The sequence below is a fragment of the Orycteropus afer genome, unplaced genomic scaffold (genome assembly GCF_000298275.1).
Source record: "Orycteropus afer afer isolate SDZICR_OR568_19922 unplaced genomic scaffold, OryAfe1.0 scaffold00147, whole genome shotgun sequence".
NCBI lineage: Eukaryota > Metazoa > Chordata > Mammalia > Tubulidentata > Orycteropodidae > Orycteropus > Orycteropus afer.
This window is the reverse complement of record NW_006921734.1, coordinates 672,354-691,788: the sequence shown is the minus strand read 5'-3', so window position 1 is coordinate 691,788 and position 19,435 is coordinate 672,354. Positions and strand designations below refer to the sequence as shown.

The window sequence follows — 19,435 nt, the reverse complement described above, 5'->3', positions numbered from 1 at the left end:
CTATCTAACAGTGTTCCCTCCCCTCCCCTGCCATCCCTGGTAACAAACAAAATTTCTTTCCATATCTAAACTTTCCTTGACTTTTACAATAACGAACTAATACAATATTTGTCCTTCTGTGATTGACTTATTTCACTCAGCATAATGTCCTCCAAGTTCATCCACGTTATGCGGTGTTTTGCAGATTCTATGTTATTCTTTAGGGTTGCAGAGTATTCCATTGTACGTATGTACCATAGTTTGGTTATCCATTCTTCAATTGACAGACACCTAGGTTGTTTCCATCTTTTGGCTATTGTAAATAGTGCTGTAATGAACATAGGTATGCATATATCAGTTCTTGTCCTGGATCTCATTTCTTTAGGATATATACCTAGTAATGGAATGGTTAGGTCAAATGCTATTTCTAATTCCAACTTTTTAAGAAATTACTAAACTGCTTTCCACAGTGGTTGTATCATTTTACAGTCCCACCAGCAGTGTATGAGAGTCCCAATCTCTTCACATCCTTGCCAGCATTTGTTATTTTCTGTCTTGTTGAACTTTGCTACTAGTGCTAGGCAAGATGGTATCTCGTTGTTTTGATTTACATCTCTCTAAAGGAACTATGGTGGTGTAGTACTTAAGGCACCTGACTGCTAACCAGAAGGCTGGTGGTTCAAACCACCTTGGAAGGAAGACTGGGCGATGTACTTCTGTAGTGGTACCACCTTGGAAACCCAAGGAGGGGTCGCTAAGCGTTAGATCCGACTCCACGGCAGTTGAGTTTGGTTTTTTGGTTTGGTAACGGCTAACAATCATGAGCATTTCTTCATATTTTGTTGGTCACCTGAATATCTTCTTTGGTGAAGTGTTATTCATGTCTTCTGCCCATTTTTTAATTGGATTATTTGTCTTTTTGTTCTTGAGGTGTTGGAGTTTTCTATAAATTCTAGAGATAAGTCACTTGTCAGATATGTCATTGCTGAGTATCTTTTTCCAATCTGTAGGTTCTCTTTTGACTCTTTTGGAGAAGTCTTTAGAAGCACATAAAAATTTAATTTTTAGAAGGTCCCATTCAACTAGTTTCCTCTTCTGCTGTTTTTGCATTTTAGATTATGCTTGATAATCTATTTATGCCATGTATTAGAGCCCCTAAATTTGCCCCTAGCTTTTCCTTGAAGAACTTCACAGTTTTTGTTTTCACATTTAAGTCTTTGATCCATCTGGAGTTAGTTTTTTGTGTGTGGTGTGAGGTACAAATCTTGTTTCATTTTTCTGCAAATGGATATCCAGTTTTGCCAGCACCATTTATTAAGCAGACATTCTCTTCCCCATTTCATGGATTTCAGCCCTTTGTCAAAGATCAGCTGACCATAAGTCAATGGATCTATTTCTGGGTTCTCAATTCAATTCCATTGGTCTATGTGTCTGTCATTGTACCAGTACCAGGCTGTTTTGACTACTGTGGCTGTTTAGTAGGTTTTGAGATCCAACAGTGTGAGACCTCCTACTTGTTCTTCAATAGTACTTTGCTTATCCGAGATCTCTTTCCTTTCCATATAAAGTTAGTGATTAGTTTTTCCATATCCTTAAAGAATGTTGATGGGATCTGGATTGGGATTGCATTGAGTGTATAGATTGCTTGGATAGAACTGACATTTTCACAATGTTCAGTCTTCCTATCCACGAGCATGGTATGTTCTTCCATTCATGTAGATCTCTTTATGGTTTCTTGAAGTGGTCTTTTATAGTTTTCTTTGTACAGGTCTTTTGTGTCCCTGGTAAGATTTATTCCCAAGCATTTTATTTTTGGGGTAGCTATTGTAAATGGCATTGATTTCCTTATTTCTTTTTCAGCAATCTCTTTGCTGGTGTAGAGGAATCCAACTGATTTTGGGATGTCGTTCTTATATCCTGCCACAGTGCTAAATCTCTCAATTAGTTCCAGTAGGTTTTTGACTGAGTCTCTTGGGTTTTCTAGATATAGGATCACATCATCAGCAAATAGGGAGAGTTTGACTTCTTCCTTACCAATCTGTCTGCCTTTGATTTCCCTGTCTTGCCTTATTGCCTGGCTAGGACTTCCAATACAATGTTGAAAAGAAGTGGTGAAAGAGGGCATCCTTGTCTGGGTGCTGTTTGCAAGAGGAATGGTTTCAGTCTGTCTCCACTGAGTTTAATGTTGGCTGTTGGTTTTGCATACATGCCCTTTATTATGCTGAGGAATGTCCCTTCTATTCCTATTTTGCTGAGATTTTTTATTAGGAATGGTTGTTGGATTTTATCAAATGCCTTTTCTGCATCAATTGATATGATCATGTGGTTCTTCTCCTTTGTTGTATTTATGTTGTAGATGGTGTTGATTGTTTTTCTGTTGAACCATTCTTGCATACCTGACATAAACTCCACTTGGTCATACTGAATTACTTTCTTGAAAGGATTTTGTTGAAGATTTCTGCATCTATATTCATGAGAGATACTGGTCTATAGTTTTCCTTTTGAGTGATGTCTTTGCCTGGTTTTGGTATCAAGGTTATACTTGCTTCATAAAATGAATTAGGGAGGATTCTATGCTTTTGTATGTTTTGGAATAGTTTGAGTAGGATTGGTATCTGTTCTTCTCTGAATGTTTGATAGAATTCTGTGGTGAAACTGTCTGGGCCAGGACTTGTTTTTGTTGGTAATTTTTTATGACCTGTCCAATTTTTTCTTTTTTTATGGATCTGTTCAAATTTTCCACATCAGTCTATGTTAGTTTAGGTAAGTGCTGTGTTTCTAGAAATCTGTCCATTTCTTCCAGATTTTCAAATTTGTTGGAGTACAGTTCTTCATAGTATCCTGATATTATTCTTTTTATTTCAGTTGGTTCTGTTGTGATGTCACCTATTTTGTTTCTTACCCGTGTTATTTGTATTCTCTCCTTTTCCTTTGTTAAACTTGCCAATGGTTTGTCATTTTTTATTAATTATTTCAAAAACTAACTTCTAGTCTTGTTGATTTTTTATTTCTTCTCTTACCCAGTGTTTCTTAAAGAGGATGTTGGTCAGTTTCCATGTATTTGCTCTTTTCTATTGACCTTCCTATTGTTGATTCCTAATTTGATAGTACTGTGATCTGAGAAAATGCTTTCCAGTATTTTTATGATTTTAAATTTATTAAGGCTTGCTTTATGGCCTAACATATAGTCTGTCATGGAAATGTTCCATGTGCACTGGAGAAGAATGTATATTGTGTGCTTGTTAGGTGAAGTGCTCTGTAGATGTCTATAAGGTCAAGTTGGTGGGTTCCATTGTTTAGCTCTTCTGCGCCTTTGTTGAGTTTCTTTCTAGTAGTTCCATCTTTCATTGAAAGTGTGTATTAAACTGTCCCACTATGACTGTGGAGTCATCTATTTGTCTCTTCAACTCTTGTAAAGCCTGATTTATGTCTTCTGGGGCTCTTTCATTGGGTCCATAGATACTTCTTATGGTTATATATTCTTGTTCAATTGATCCTTAAATCATTATATAATGTCCTTCCTTATCTCCTATGATGGTTTTTGTCTTAAAGCTAATTTTATCAGAAATTAATACTGTCACTCCTGCTCTTTTTCGGTTGCCATTTGCTTGATCTATCTTTTTCCAACCTTTGATTTTCAGTCTACTTTTGTTTTTGTCTCTAAGGTATGTCTCTTGTAGATAGTATATTGATGGGTTATGTTTTCTTATCCAGTCTGCAACTCTCTGTCTCTTGAGTGGTGTGTTTAATCCATTAACATCAAGGTAATTATCGACAAGTATGAATTGGTTGCTGTCACTTTGTTGTGTTTTTTCATGGTGTTCCTGGTTTCTCTGTTCCATATAATTTTCTGTGCTGAGCTCATTATGTTTATGAATCGTGTTATCATTTCCTTTGTTGCTATTGTTTTGCTAAATATTTGTGCTTGTCCTCTTTTTTACTGTGATGTGGAGGTTTATCATTTTTCTTTGAGGTTACTCTGTGATTTATAATTTTCTCCCCAAGTTTAGAACAGTCCATTCTATCTTGCAACTCTCGACGACTTCACCATTTAGAAGTTCTGTAACTACACAGTATTTTCCCTCCTCTTGGTTTGTAGTTGTCCTCATTTGCCAATTGATGTCTCTGCTTCCCTGTTTACAATCTTGTAAGCTTATTTATTTTGGATACATCCATAGTTGTGTTGGTTTCTGGGTTATGTCATCTTGTGTATTAATCATCAGTTGTTGTTTGCTATTATTGGTTCTCTGTTCATAGGACTACCTTTAGTATCTCTTGTAAGTTTGGTCTGGTTTTAACAAATTCCCCTAATTTCTGCTTATCTGGAAATCTCCTGATTTCATCATCATATTTGAGGGACAATTTTGCCAGGTATATAATTCTTGGTTGGAAATTTTTCTTGTTCAGGGTGTTATATATATATATATACCATCCCATTGCCTTCTCGCTTTCATGGTTTCTGCTGAGAAACCAGGGTTTATTCTTATTGGTTGTCCTTTGTAAGTAACTTCTCATTTTTCCTGTGATACTCTCAGGATTCTCTGTCTTTGGTTTTGATGAGTTTGATGAAGCTATGTCTTGGTGATTTTCTTTTGGGGTCTATCCTGTTTGGGGTTCATTGGATTTCCTGAGTGAATATCATCCTATCAGAAAAGTTCTCTTCCAATAAATCTTGGACAATTTTCTCAGTGGTTTTCTTTTTCTCTTTCTGTTCTGGAATTCCAATGACACATAGGTTATTCCTTTTGATGGTATACCGCACGAACCTTAGGCTTTCTTCATTTCATTTTGATCTTTTTTCTGATTGATCTCTTTCCAAAGTATTCACGTATTTGTGTTCAATCTCATTAATTCTGTCTTCCATTGATTCAATTCTACTCCTTTGCCCTTTCAAAGTGTTATCTATTTCTGAAAATTTAGTATTAATCTTCTGGATTTCTATCTGTAGATTTTGTATCATTTCTAATTTTTATTTATTTTGTCATTTTTTTCTTGTATTTTCTTCTGAAATTGTTCTAGGGTTTTGTGTGTGGTTTCCTTAATTTTGTTAGTGTTTTCCTTGATCTGTCTCTCAATCCTTTGAAGATACCTAAACATAATTCTTTTAAATTCCTTATCAGGGAGTTCCAATGCTGTTTCTTCCTCAGGGATGTGTTCTGGGTCTGTATTCTGTTCCCTTGCTTCTACCACTTTGTCTCACTTCTTTGTGTGGACTATGATGGTCTGTTGTCTCTGAGACATTGTGACATTTTTGTATTTAGATCTCTGTTAACTGTTTGTGAAGAGTAGTTAAGGGTGAGCCAGGCTCTTCTTCTGGTCATTTATTACTGGCCACTTAGTGGAGAAGGAAGTGGTGTCTCTCACTCAGTAAGTGAAGTTGTAGGAGGTGCAAGTGTAGTTGTGTTGTATGGGCACTGTTGCTGTATCCCACTCAGACAAAAACAACAGTCGAATAACCATCAAAAGAGTCAAAGCAAGTGGACAAAAAACACACGGTGTAAACACACAGGAACAATAACCAAAAAAAGAGAAAAGGAGAAAGAAAACCTGCAATATCTGGGGAGAGGACAATAAGAGAAATGGGATCTCTGATAGCATAGTGCCTAAGCCGCTTGACTGCTAACCAGAGGCTGGTGGTTCAAACCCACCAGCCACTCCTCAAAAGGAAGGTTGGGCAATCTACTTCCACACTGATACTACCACGGAAACCCAAGGAAGGGTCGCTATGAGTTGGGTCCAACTCCATGGCACGTAACAAGAGAATAATGAAGAAAAAAAATGTGAAAAATGCAAAAAGAAAAACAAGGAATGGGGTTAACCATGAGAAAGAAAGAAAAATGGGAACCAGGAACAGGAAAGAGAGAAAGAGCTGAGAACTAGAACCTTGGAAGGGAAGAATAAAGAATAATAATAAAAATGATAATGATAATAATAATAATAATAAAACAGACAAAAATAAACAAACTAAAAAACAAAGGAAAACAAATCTGGGCAGGGCAGGGCACCCAGACTCCCTCCAAGCATACAGACTGGGATAGAATTCCTGCTGGCCCAGAAGGTGGGTGGGAGTGAGGGATGGCTGCACCTCTGTTCACCAAGAGGGTGTGGGGTATAAGAGTAACAAGGGGAATATTGCACCTTTCTAGTCATTGGCATCGGAATGTCCTTGTGGTTCTCGGCAAGTTAAGCCTATTCTTAAGTCCCTGGAATCTAGGAGAATGCTGTTGCTTTAAATATCCAAAATGGTTGAACCGCTTGTTAACATTCAAACTGGCTGTACCCTCCAGACAGGCAAAAGTCCACAGCTCAGCCTGCCTTCCTCTTTGCTGCTTCCCCTTCTATTCTCCAGCCACCCGTGCAGTCCTCCATGCAGCCTCTGGCTAGCAGGGCTGATTTTTAGGTTAATTCTTAGGCAATATCCAAGCTATGTGTGCCATCAGGATCACTGACAGACTGCAGCTCCGTATGTCTCCTTTTTTGGTGTTTTCATGCAAGTTCTTCTACTAGCTGGAGTTTAGTCCACTTCTACATCCTTCCCTTCAAAGTTCAGGGCTCCAGGATTATCTTCTGTATCTGTGTTAATTGGTTCCCCTTTTCTTTGTTAAAGAGGGTTTGTGCAGTCTGTCTGCCTATTCCACCATCTTACCAGAATCTCCTATCATAGTTTGAGGATGATTTTTTTAACCTCCCCCAACACCTTTTTGCTTTTCTGTATTTTCAAAATCTTATTATACCTAACCAAAAAAAAAAAACCTCACTGCCATCAAGTCAATTCGACTCAAATGACTCTTCATTGGGTTTCCGAGTTGGTGTCTCTGTGGAACTAGATTGCCCAGTCTTCCTTCCAAGGAGTGGCTGGTGGGTTTGAACCACCAGCCTTTTGGTTAGCAGTCAAATGCCTTAGGCACTATGCGACCAGAGCTCCCAAATATTAACAATCTCCTTCTCCAGTATTTCACATTTAAAACCATAGTAGAAAATCTACTAGCTATTTTGCACATTAACAGCGTACATCTGGCAGTAATGAATGGTGAGGTGCAAGACATGAGTAACACTGACAATGTTGGTTAAGATTATGTGTCAACTTGGCTGGGCCATGATTCTCAATGGTTTGGCAGTTATGTAATGACATAATTTGATGAGTATATAATGATGTAATGTGGCATTTGTGTAATAATGTATTCATCCTCCAATTTGTAATCTGATGTGATCATCATCCATTCTCGCATTATGACAATTTTCAGATCATGCCAATTTTCAGATAACAACCTGGTCGTTGGAAACTAACCATGTCAAGTAAGTGAGGAGTGGGCATACTTCTAAATATGCTTCCATCTGGAAATAAGAAGGTATCAATACATACACAAATAGAAAGACTAACCAAACATAGTGAATAAAGAACCTAATTCTAAAATAGCACAGGTCCTTTGTTTTAACTGTATATACACACAAATGCCCTCATAGAAAAAATAAACTCTAGAATACACCAAAATATTAATAGTGATTATCACCAGAAGTGTACTATGGAGATGTTCCTGCATTGCTTAAATTGTTCACAGTAAGATAATGTTGTTTTATTATACTTAAATTTTACTTAATTTTGCTTTTAAGTTTTACATAAGTTTCGTTATATAGAAAAAATGTTATATAAGTTTATATAATAATGAAAAGCAGAAAATTACTTTAGCAGTATTTGAAATTTAGTATCAATTCAATTCAAAAGTATTTCAGGGCACAAAACACTGACAAAGGTTCTTATTTTTCATTTAACTCCAAAAAGAATCCATATTTCCTTAATACAGATACTCACCCCATATCTTTCAGCTACAATGTCTTCAAAATTTCTATTTTGTTTCTTAGCTTGTTCCTTCATTCTTTGATAAGACTTCCTGAGCCAGCTTAATCCACCATCTTCTACTACTGAAACTAAATTCCAATATTAAATGTCAGTTAAACACTTTATGTTGTTATCACAGAATCAGTATTTGTTTCCATGATGATATCTAAACTAGAAATTTAAATACTTTCTTTGAATAAATAAAAATCGTAGTGTGGTAGTTAAGGTCATGTGTCAACTTGGCTGGGCCTGGTTTTGAGTGGCAGGGCAGCTGGTTGTAGCTGTTCCCCATGATGAGAGTGGCAATCAACTCTGTGGTGGAATCTGCTGTGAGCAGCTGAGTAGCTGCTTCGGAAAAGTGGTCTACTTCCAGTATATAAGGAGCTTTTTGGCTGCAGCTTTTTGGCACACTTGGACCCTGCATGTAGCCGAGTCCTCATTTAGCAGCCTGCCACATTTCCTGCTGATCTTGGGACTGTCTCTGGACTTGAATTAGTGGTCTGCCATGTTGTTTAGTAATATTAGGACTGTGCCATTTTATTTGTCAACCTTGGGTGTGTTAGCCTCAGCAGCCAGCAGCTGCCCGAGTGAAGAGACACCACTAGCTCCAGTGGCCCAGAAGCAAGAGGCAGAGCTGAAGCCCAGGGTCGAGGGATTTTCACCCAGCCCCGAGAGCTTGGCACTTTGAACTCAGACTTCTAGCCTCCAAAACTTTAAGAGAATAAACTCCTGTTTGTTAAACCATCCACCCATGCTATTTTCTGTTAGAGCAGCACAAAGTAACCAAAACACATAAGTACATTAAAAATTGTATTCAGCATATATTGAAGTGCCCATATATCAGGTACAGAGTTTTGTTACTAAGGGGAATGAAAAGATAAATAAAATTATCTTTGGGAAAATTCCAATCTAAGAGAATGAAGCATAAACAATTACAGTAAGGATAATATGTTAAAAGTATTATAAAAATGATTTAAAAGCTTATAGAAAATGTAAAGCAAAGGATTATTTCCAACTGGAGGTCAAGGAAAAATTCCCCAAATCAGGCTCAAAAAGGAGAGGTGGATTTCTACAAGTAAAAAGTAGGGAAGGAAATCCCAAAAATAAAGAATAAATTATATACATGGGGACAAGGGAGGGCAGATTACCTTAGATGCAGTACAAAGAGTAAATGAAAGAGTTAGAGAAGATACAGCTGAAATGTATGTTAAAACAAATTAGCCTACCTTAGTCTTGATCAACTATGAACATTTCAATGTTCATTATTGCTACAAACTTTATCAAGCTGCTTACACTTTCTTTTATACACATCAAACTTTTGATATATATAAAGAACAAATCTAATCATTATTTAAATCAAAACTCTTGCTTCTCTTTGTCCAAATATAAGACTTCTTTAAGGTTCCTCAGCAATAAAGACAACAGAAATGCACACACACTGACCCTAAAAAATGTAAAATATGTTTGTAGAGAAACAATCTTCAATAACTCCAGGCTGGAAACAACCCAAATGTCAATCATCAATAGAATGAATACATACATTTCATACATTCCTATTACAGGGTCCTAAAATAGACTACAGCAGTGACATTGAATAAACTACAACTTCTACAAACTACACAGAGAATTGTAAAATATGGGCAAAAGAAGTTGGGAACAAAAAAGGACATATTGTACTTTTCCACATATAACATGTTCACATACATAATACGGGCAAAAGAAGTTGCGAACAAAAAAGGACATATTGTACTTTTCCACATATAACATGTTCACATACATAATACGGGCAAAAGAAGTTGCGAACAAAAAAGGACATATTGTACTTTTCCACATATAACATGTTCACATACATAACACACACACACATATAACACACATACTGCACATAGGAGACTAATGCATGAGGGGGTTGCACAATTTGTAAAAATATATAATGTACATGTTATTTGTATGAAAATTACAGTACTTACTATATGATTCCAGGCAAAACTGATTTTTTGGTGCTAGAAACCAGAATGGTTATGCTTTTTTGGCAAGAAGGTAGTGACTAGAAGGGGCCACAAACGGAGCTCCTGACAATAACTCAGATAGAGCCTCAAAAGGCTGCAGATATTTTATCGTTGCCTTGTAATATGTAAACTAATTATTACTTTTAGTAATTATCCATAGATACTCATAATATGAAACCACACAAATTTCACACCAGATAATCAATACATTTATCATTGTTTTACAAATACACACACACAGATAATTCAGGTCTTTACCAAAGTTATAGCATCATGAAGAAATATTTAAACAACTAGTAATAAAATATAAATTTATTACATCTCATAATCTGATTTGGAATTAGTATGCATTTTGGAAATCGTAATATATCCTGCCAACTTACCAACAAACTCATACTCTTAGGTATAAAAAGTTTCAAGAAATGCCTGTGTGCCTACCACCAAAATACAGACATACCTTTAGTAACAGATGACACATTACAGTCCACTGGTGGAAGACCTGTTCCACCATCCTTCCAGTATGGATTCAATTCTCTTTCTAACAGTCTGGACTATAATAAAACATTTTCAAAGGTCAGAATTTAAAAATAATCCCACAACAAAAAAATTTTAAATAACAATAAAAAATTCAAGACCCAAATAACAGTTGTAGCCTTGGACAAATCATTTAAGATACTCTCTTAAGACTCATGATCTTCTATAACTTGAAAGAAATAATGCCTAAATTCCTTCACTCAATGCTTTTATTGAATGCCTACCATGTCTCAGCACTGTGCTAGACACAGGCAGTGTAACAGTCAATATACCTGACTCACCCTTCTAACTTATGATCTAAGTGAGGGATACATACAATAAACAAGCAACTAATGTGTGCTTTGAACATAGGAGACAAAGTGCTAAAGCTGCACACAGACTGCAAAATCCACTCACACTGAAGGACTTTATATAAGTGCTATGGGACAACAACTAATAATAGCACAATGCAGGTCTTAGGAGACAAGAGGACACAGACAGCCTCAAGTACTGGTTTTCAAAATTTCTATTACCCATGACTCACAGCAAGAAAAGAGAAAAAACATGAACAAAACAAAGTTTTAGAACATACAATGTATCCTTTTACATGTAATACATGCTATATTTTGTATTTGTTAAATACTAATTGCAGTGAATTAATTTCATTATTACCTACATTTTGAAAAACACTAGCCTAGAAGACCAAAGTAATGAAATCCCTAGTAACAAGAAGAGATAGAAAATCAACATGCTTCATAAGAAAGCTTCAGCTAAGAGCTACCATTTTAGAGTTCTTGCAATTACTTTCATTTTTTCTTCACTGCTACTATAAGAATTGACATTTAGTTTTAAGGAGAGGGTTAATTTTTTTCTCAAAAATAAACCAATTATTTATCATTTCTTAAGAATATTCATGTGGAGAGAACAACACACCAAACTGACATGCAGATGTTTGAAAACTGGCTAACCTCACTCACTAATCTAAATGATATATTCCTGTATACAACAATCTGAATTCACAACCTAAGCAAAATCACAAATTATTGTAGGTTATCAAACTTCAGAACTAAATCTAAGGATTTACAGAGGAGTACACCAAATTGGAATTGAGGGGAAAACAAATAATATATTCTTCCACAACTTCAAAGCAAAAAAGGACCAGGTATGTACAGAGTTCTATACCAACTGCTAAAGAAGATAAAAATACAGGTCTTTGAACCAGTTTAAACCAGTTCAGTCATGGCTGACACAGCAAAATCTGAACAGGCACAAATTTGTTAAATGTGGTTATAGTAGAATGATAACTGGAACAGGAAAAAGTACAGATCAAAGTACTGGATCAGAAAATTCAAAAAAGGCATAGTGAGCCCTTTTTAGAAACGCAATGTGTGACATTAGATTATTGCCAGGATTATGGACAATGACACATATTCAAAGTGGGGTGGATGGCCACCATCTTTGCGCTGGACACTACTATTTCCCATGCTGCTGCTTAAGAGATTTGGTTGCTATGCAACATGCACGCCACTCTTGTCTCCTAAGAGGGAAATTAAGTTTCTGTTGGAGTGATGACCCATAATTTTCCCTATTCCAGTTATTGTTCTAATATACTCACATTTTACAAATTATGGTTCATTCTGGTTTTGCTTTGTCAGCCATGACTAAACCAGGAAGAACTGGTTCAAAGTCCTATAAAAAATGAACAAAATACAGTACTTCAAAAGTTTATAATCTTCTGTTACATTATGGGGATCGCAATCAATGTCATGAAACAAAATGTGTATGAACTGCTGTATAGAAAATGAATTTGCTCTGCAAACTTTCACTCAAATTACAATTTAAAAAGTTTATAACCTTTTAAAGGAGATAAGACAAGATTAATATAGTACTTTACATAAAACTAGAAGTACTATAGTAAAGGAGCAAATAAAGTTCAATGGAAACATATAGGACAACAAGATTTCAGTTAAGGGAAGTAGGAAGAATTTCAGAGTATATATCAAATAGACCTGGAGATGAAGAAATTCAGTCAGAAAAAAAAAAATGGATGGAAAGAAAAGAAAACTCAGAGGCAGGAATTTGCAGAGAAATATGAGGGTAAGTGACTAAACTAGTTTAGTTGATACAAATGATCTAAGAGAAAGAAATCTGCCTTAAAATCAACCTAATCAGTTTGGACTCTCTTTTGTAAGCAGCTGTTGGGGTCTCCAAATATAATAATAAATACAGCATCCTACTTTTCAGTACAGGTCCTGAAAAAGTTGAGAAATAAAACAAAAACATAAGAGATAGAAGACAATGAGCTAAACTGGAAGAGAAGCTGCCAGTGAGAATCAAATGACCCTGTTAACTGAACCCCACAATAAGCAGATGCTCCCACTTGAAGAAAGCATTTTGACAACACCTGCTGCTATCTTGTACCCCACCAAGTCTCTGAAAATAGCCCCATACCCCACCAAGTCTCTGCAAATAGCCCTGTACCCCACCAAATCTCTGAAAATAGCAAGAAAGGCTGGGCTAAGCTCAGTCAGTTTATTCTTTGAAACTTGTATTTAGTCTAAATCATCAGGGACAGAATGAGAGAAGATGATGGCATGGCATATCACTAGTGGCTTTTCCTCCACAAGGAAGGAGCATACTGAATCATTAAAGGCTTCTAATCAGAATGATAGCATGATCAAAGATGTACTTTGGCAAAATTAACTCAATATCAGTCATGGGATGCTGAAAAACAAACTAAGATGTTACTGTAATTACCCAAGCAAGAATAAAGAAGGGCCTGAACCAATTGTCTAACCCTAAACGTCTCTTATTTCTAGGTGCTGTCCTCAGTTCATTGCACATATGCGCTCAGTCCCAGTTTACAGATGAGTCACAGAGAGATTAAATAACTTTCCCAAGGACATACTAAGTGGTATTCAAACTACAGTAGTAGCATTCCAAAACCAGAAAACCAAACTCACTGCCTATGAGTAAGACCCGACTCAGAGTGACCCCTCCTTGGGTTTCTGAGGCAGTATCACTACAGAAGTAGATTGCCCAACCTTCCTTCCGAAGAGTGGCTGGTGGGTTTGAACCACCAGCCTTCTGGTTAGCAGTCAAGTGCCTTAAGTACTATGCCACCAGCACTCCCAGTGATTAGCATTAGGAATGAGAAAAATAATACAGATACAAGAGATTCCAAAATTACATAAGTAAATGAGCAGAAAATCAATACACATCAACTTAATTGAATTAGAGAAATTTATATAAGATTTCATAACGAAAGATGACAAATATGAAAACCAAAAAAACTAAACTCATCGAGTGCCATCGAGTCAGACAAATATGATAGTGATTAGAAATCCTGGCATTCAAAACTAGAAAGCTGATAAGATAAGACAAAATTAAGACACGTTCCTGGGAAAAGTGAAAGTAGAATTACATAACATATTTCTAGGAAAACTAATCAGTATTTTAATCTACTAAGGATAATTAGCTTACTATGGAGCTCTGGTGGTGTAGTACCTAAGACATTTGACTACTAACTAGAAGACTGGCGGTTCAAATCCACCAGCCACTCCTCAGAAGGAAGACTGGGCAATCTACTTCCATAGTGATACCGCCTCGGAAAGACAAGGAGGGGTCCCTATGAGTCGGATCCAACTCAACGGCACCGAGTTTGGTTTGGTTTGGATGTTCTACTATTTGATATGGAGAATAGCTCAGAATACGAGCAAAACATAAAACACAATCCACAATTACCCTAGCATATGAGACCATCAATACCCACAAACAAAAGAGCATGACTTCAGAAATAAGCATGTGATGGCAATGTGTAAAAATCAACTCCCAGACTTCATATAGTTCCCCTTTCTTGATCCACTATCCACTGGCTATTCCCCTATTGCCAGATGTACTTTCCATTTTCTCTGTTAATACAATGAATTCCAACTCTTTCAGGTTTAACTCAAGGACAAAGATATTTTACAGAACTTATTATGCCCCCAAAAGCCCTGGCATCCAATGTCTCATGTGGATAGTTGCTCTATTATAAGCCAATATAATTTACCACACTTACATTTTCAGAATTAAAATTAGACATGGGGAAAAGAAAGAAAAACAAACAATATTATCTTGGGAGTCTTATGATTATTCTTTTATAATCTCCATTTATTTGTCCTTCTATGCTTCATTTGATGTAAATTCATAAAGACTATCTTCTTATTCACTAATTCTCTCTTTAGCTATGTCCAATCTGTTGTTTAACACATCTACTGAGTATCTAATTTTGATTGTCATATTTTTTATTTCTAGAAGTTCTAGTTGGCTATTTTTCAAATTTGTCCTCTTATTATTCTTTTATTCTTACTCATTTTTTCCATACCTATAGTTATTTTATAAAACTACTAACTATGCCAACAGATATAGGTTTTGTAGGTTTGATTCTGCTGTTTATTGTGCCACGTGACTTTCAGATTATCCTTCTATTTTCATGTATTTTATGACTTTTAGATTAAAAAAAAAAAAAAAAACCCACTGCCACCAAGTCAGTTCTGACTCATAGTGACCTCCATTGAGTTTTTGAGGTGGCAAATCTTTACAGAAGTAGATTGCCCCATTTTCCTTGCACAGAGTGGCTGATTGGTTTGAACCACCAACCTTCTGGTTAGCAGTCAAATGCCTTACACACTGTGCCACCAGAGCTCCTAGATAGTGGCCTCATATTCCCAATTACTTTATTTCTGGGGAAACTTTGAGGCCTAGACTGAAAACATAAGTATCTCAGACTGGTGGTTAACTGTACTGAGATCTTTAAGGCACTATAAACTCAGGAAAGTTGTTCTTGTTAAATTGATTCTGACTTGTAGAGATCCTATATGACAGAGTACAGTTGCCCCATAGGGTTTCCTAGGATGTAATCTTTACAAGAGCAAATTACCAGGTCTTTTCTCCCACAGAGCAGCCAAGTAGAAGTTTAGGTTCACACTGCCAACCTCTGGTTACAGTAGCATGCTTAATCATTGAACCACCAGACCTCCTTAACTCAGGAATACTTTAAAATAAATTCTCACCTTGAAGAGTTTCAAACCACACAAATAGCATGAATTCAAGCCATAAACCCCTATGAATCCAAGATATAAACCACAACAAGGACAGCCTGTAGTTGCACATTCCCTAGGGATATCCCTCCTATACTATACAAGATATCTGGTAAGACAGGCAAGTTTTCTTGTTTGTCAACAGGTTTTTCTTTCAACTTCATCTTTTCATGGATGAGACCCTACAGGGGCTCATATTTATAGGAGCTCAACAATCAAACTTACCCATCTCATGCAAGCTCTTGAATTCATATCCTATCCCCAAACATCCATTAAAACTGAAGTTCTGGATTACCAGGATTGGGTGATGCCCTAGGAAAGCCACTAGCTTCAACGTGCCCTTATAACTTCTCAGGATTCATGCTTTTTCTCATTTTTGATTCTCTAAAAATTTCCCATGTTTCACTTGTCAATACAGTAATAGCAATAAAATATAAAACAAGTGGGTTTATTTTAAAGCCTTGGTAGAACAACAGTTAAGCACTTGGTTGCTAACCAAAGGTTTGGACCTACCCAGCAGCTCCACAGGAAAATCACCTGGTGATTCACTCCCACCAAGATTACAGCCTAGAAAACCCCATGGGGACACGCTACTCCATTATATGGGAATGCTAGAAGTCAAAATCAACTTGACAGCATCTTACAACAAGGTTTATTTTATATCTTATCCAGAATTTTCCGATGTCTTGATATTGAATCATTTTTTAGGGTATTTAAATCATCGTGTTAACAGAAATAGAAGTTGAGAGCGCTCACTTTTAATCTAACGGTTTTCACTTAAACTCAATATTCTCTCAATTACTCTAGATTCAAGTACTCTAGATATATAAATCTCAGTATACTTTTACACTGACTTCCTACAGAAAACTTATTTTTAAAGAATTAATGTCACATTTCCTAGTTTTCATTAATTTTAACAACACAAAAAAGAAAATATTTTACAAGTAAAACTAGGTTTGTATTAATGTTATGATCAGCTTCTTAAAAGGAAAATTAGAAAGTTAAAGCATTTTAAACAATTGCTTACCTGCTCAATTGCGTGGGCTTTCTCCTGCTCAATTTTCCTGACAGTTTCTTTTTCAGCTTTGAGTGATGACAATGATACAGTTTTAACAGACATAAAGTCAACAGTCATCCACTCATCTCGCTGTCAAAAAAAGGAACTCATTTCAATCTAAACTGATTAGAAATTAACAATAAACAATTAACATGGATATAAAATCTATATGGCTGTGTAACTTTAAGCTAGTTTCTTAATCCTCTAAGCCTGTCTCCTGCTCTATAAAATGAGATAAAAATCCTACCTTTTTGTTGATAGCATAGAAATGTACAACACAAAGAGAAAACCCTAATGTAAACTATGGACTTCAGTTAATAATATTGTATGAATATTGATTTATCACTTGTACCAAATGTACCACACTAATGAAAGATGCTAACAACAGGTGAAAGTAGAGGGTACACAGAAACTCTCAGCACTTTCTGTTCAATTTTTCTATAAATGTAAAAGTATAAAAATGTTAAAGTCTGTTAATTAAGAATATTTATATATCATCTTCTTTCAGAAAGGTTGTAAAGAATAAATGAGATATCAGATATAAGGCATCCAGCATAGTGCCTGGCACTAAGCAAGCATTCAATCATGATCTTTTATTCACCTTCTTCCTTCATCTGTAACTAACAGTAGATAAATTATATTCTTCCTTGGGCATACAAATGATAACCACAACTACATGAACTACTTAAATGTAAGTGTTGCTAAGAAAATTATGGCATGAGGTAAAGGAAAAAAAAAAAAAAAAAAAGACTATGATTGCACACTGCTGACAATAGAAAGGTCAGACAGTGGTAACAGTACAAGGCTTCAAGTACATAAGGGAAAGTGCCACTTCACTATCAACACCAGAGGCAGGAGACCCTCTAAGGGAATAGAATAGAAATGAGCACTCACTTTCTCACAGCAGGACGAGAAATGGTACCTAATGGTTCAAGAAATAGCTTTATTGCCACAAATCACTCACAAAAGTACATTATTTTTAGGCTTTTCTCCTGAAAAAAAATTATAATCATCTTTCATTTTAGCATTTATCTACTCTATAAAGTTAACACTTCTTTGTTTAAAAATAGGTGGCTTACCTGAATAACTGCATTGTTTTCTGTTTCTGACTTTTCCTCTTTCACTTTCCAGGCCTTTTCTTTGCTAGGAGTCTGAGATGGAACAGCTTCAACCCATTCATCTTCAGAGCTCTAGAATATTTAGCATAGAAGTGAAAATCTTAAATTTACATACTTTGATATAAAAACTCTGTGTTGTTAAATGGTAGGAATTCAACTGTCAAATTTCCTAGAGAAAATTCTTGTATTTCCCCTTTAAAAAATGATATTAAAAATCTGAAGAACACCCACTACTTTGAGTTAAGCCCACAAATGCCAATCAAATTAGTTTTGTTTTCTTAGTAGTTTATTATTAAACTAGGAAAAGCAAAAAGGGAGGTTAAAAAAAAGAGAAAAAAAGAGCTGCCAGGAGATGACACATTCCAGCAATGAGCTACATTTCCTACTGACATCAAGCAGTGCTGACATCTTTGCTTAAGGAGAACAGGGAAAACACACTCAAGTAAATGAGTTTGCTGTTTGCCCCTTTCCTTGGATCTAAAAATATACAAAAACCACTCATAAGGCACAGAAGAGAAAAACTCTGAAGACAAGGGAGGAAAATTTAGTGATAACAAGATTAAATTAGAACCTGGGTTTCCTTAATGAGACACATATTCTTTCATTCCAACAATTCTTTAAAATTACCTAGAGTTTTCTTTGACTAGAGAACACAAATATATCTGCTAAAAGGTATAAGGTTGGGCAATCCTACTTCCGTAGTGATACTGCCTCGGAAACCCAAGGAGAGGTCGCTATGAGTCGGGGCCGACTCGACGGCAAAATAACAACAACATAACAACAAAAGGTATAAACCACATGGCATATATATTTGTCTTCTGACATCTCAACTGCCAACTCTTTCCAATGTATAACATTTTTCCTTTAGTTAGTTACCTAATTACCTGATAGTTACTTACTTAATTACTTTTACAGAAACCTGAGAAACTATTTATATTTAGAGTTACAATTTTTTAAAATAGTAACTATAAATATATTGCTGGTCTACTCATGTTTATACTCTCAAACTAACTGAGATAGATTTAGTTCCTACTGTTTGGTCATATTCATTAAAAAGGATGTTTATAACCATATATATATATGACACTTTCTTTGGTAGAGTGTCTATTTGCTAAAATCAAATTACAAAAAAAAAAAAAAAATATATATATATATATATATATAGTATTTCTCAGATTTCCATCTTAGGCCTTCTTCTAAAATTACGTATTTTCTCCCTTCTATTGGGGAGCTCTGGTAGCATAGTGGCTAAGGCACTTGACTGCTAACCAGAAAGCTGGTGGTTCAAACCCACCAGCCACTCCTCGAAAGGAAGATGGGGCAATCTACTTCCATAGTGATACTGCCTGGGAAACCCAAAGAGGGATCACTATGAGTCGGGTCCTATTCGACAGCATATAACAACAACAACAACATCAGATATGAGACAGTTCTGGTGGTGTACTACCTAAGGCACCTGACTGCTAACCAGAAGGCTGATGGTTCAAACCCACCAGCCACTCCTCGGAAAGAAGGTTGGGCAATCTATTTCCATAGTGATACTGCCTTGGAAACCCAAGAAGGGTTCACTATGAGTCAGATCCAGCAGTGGTAGCATTTATTATGCTATCAGATATTGACCAACTACTTGAAATTCACTAACTAGAGCAACATCTCTAATGAATCTCTAACCCTAGGTAAATTCATACACCATCATCTAAAATTTCAATTAAGCTAAATACTCAACCCAACTAGAATTTCTCTTAGTGGTTCTTGATTAGTTCTTCCCACCATTCCCTCACTTACTCTCTTCCTTTGAAGTATTTACCCATTTTACATTTATTTATCACTATTTGATTACT

The 19,435-nt window shown here is 36.0% G+C and overlaps 1 protein-coding gene across 1 annotated transcript in view; it reads right to left on the bottom strand.

Annotated features, from left to right (window-relative positions):
- The window catches only part of CWF19L2 (CWF19 like cell cycle control factor 2), a 140,308-nt gene that overhangs the window by 108,525 nt on the left and 12,348 nt on the right, over nt 1-19,435 (bottom strand). The window contains exons 4-7 of the mRNA XM_042781669.1: nt 17,556-17,666; nt 16,447-16,566; nt 10,283-10,376; nt 7,790-7,905 (exon numbers count right to left, since the gene is read on the bottom strand). Of these exons, the coding sequence (XP_042637603.1) occupies nt 7,790-7,905; nt 10,283-10,376; nt 16,447-16,566; nt 17,556-17,666 (441 nt within the window). The remainder of the gene's footprint in view (nt 1-7,789; nt 7,906-10,282; nt 10,377-16,446; nt 16,567-17,555; nt 17,667-19,435) is intronic.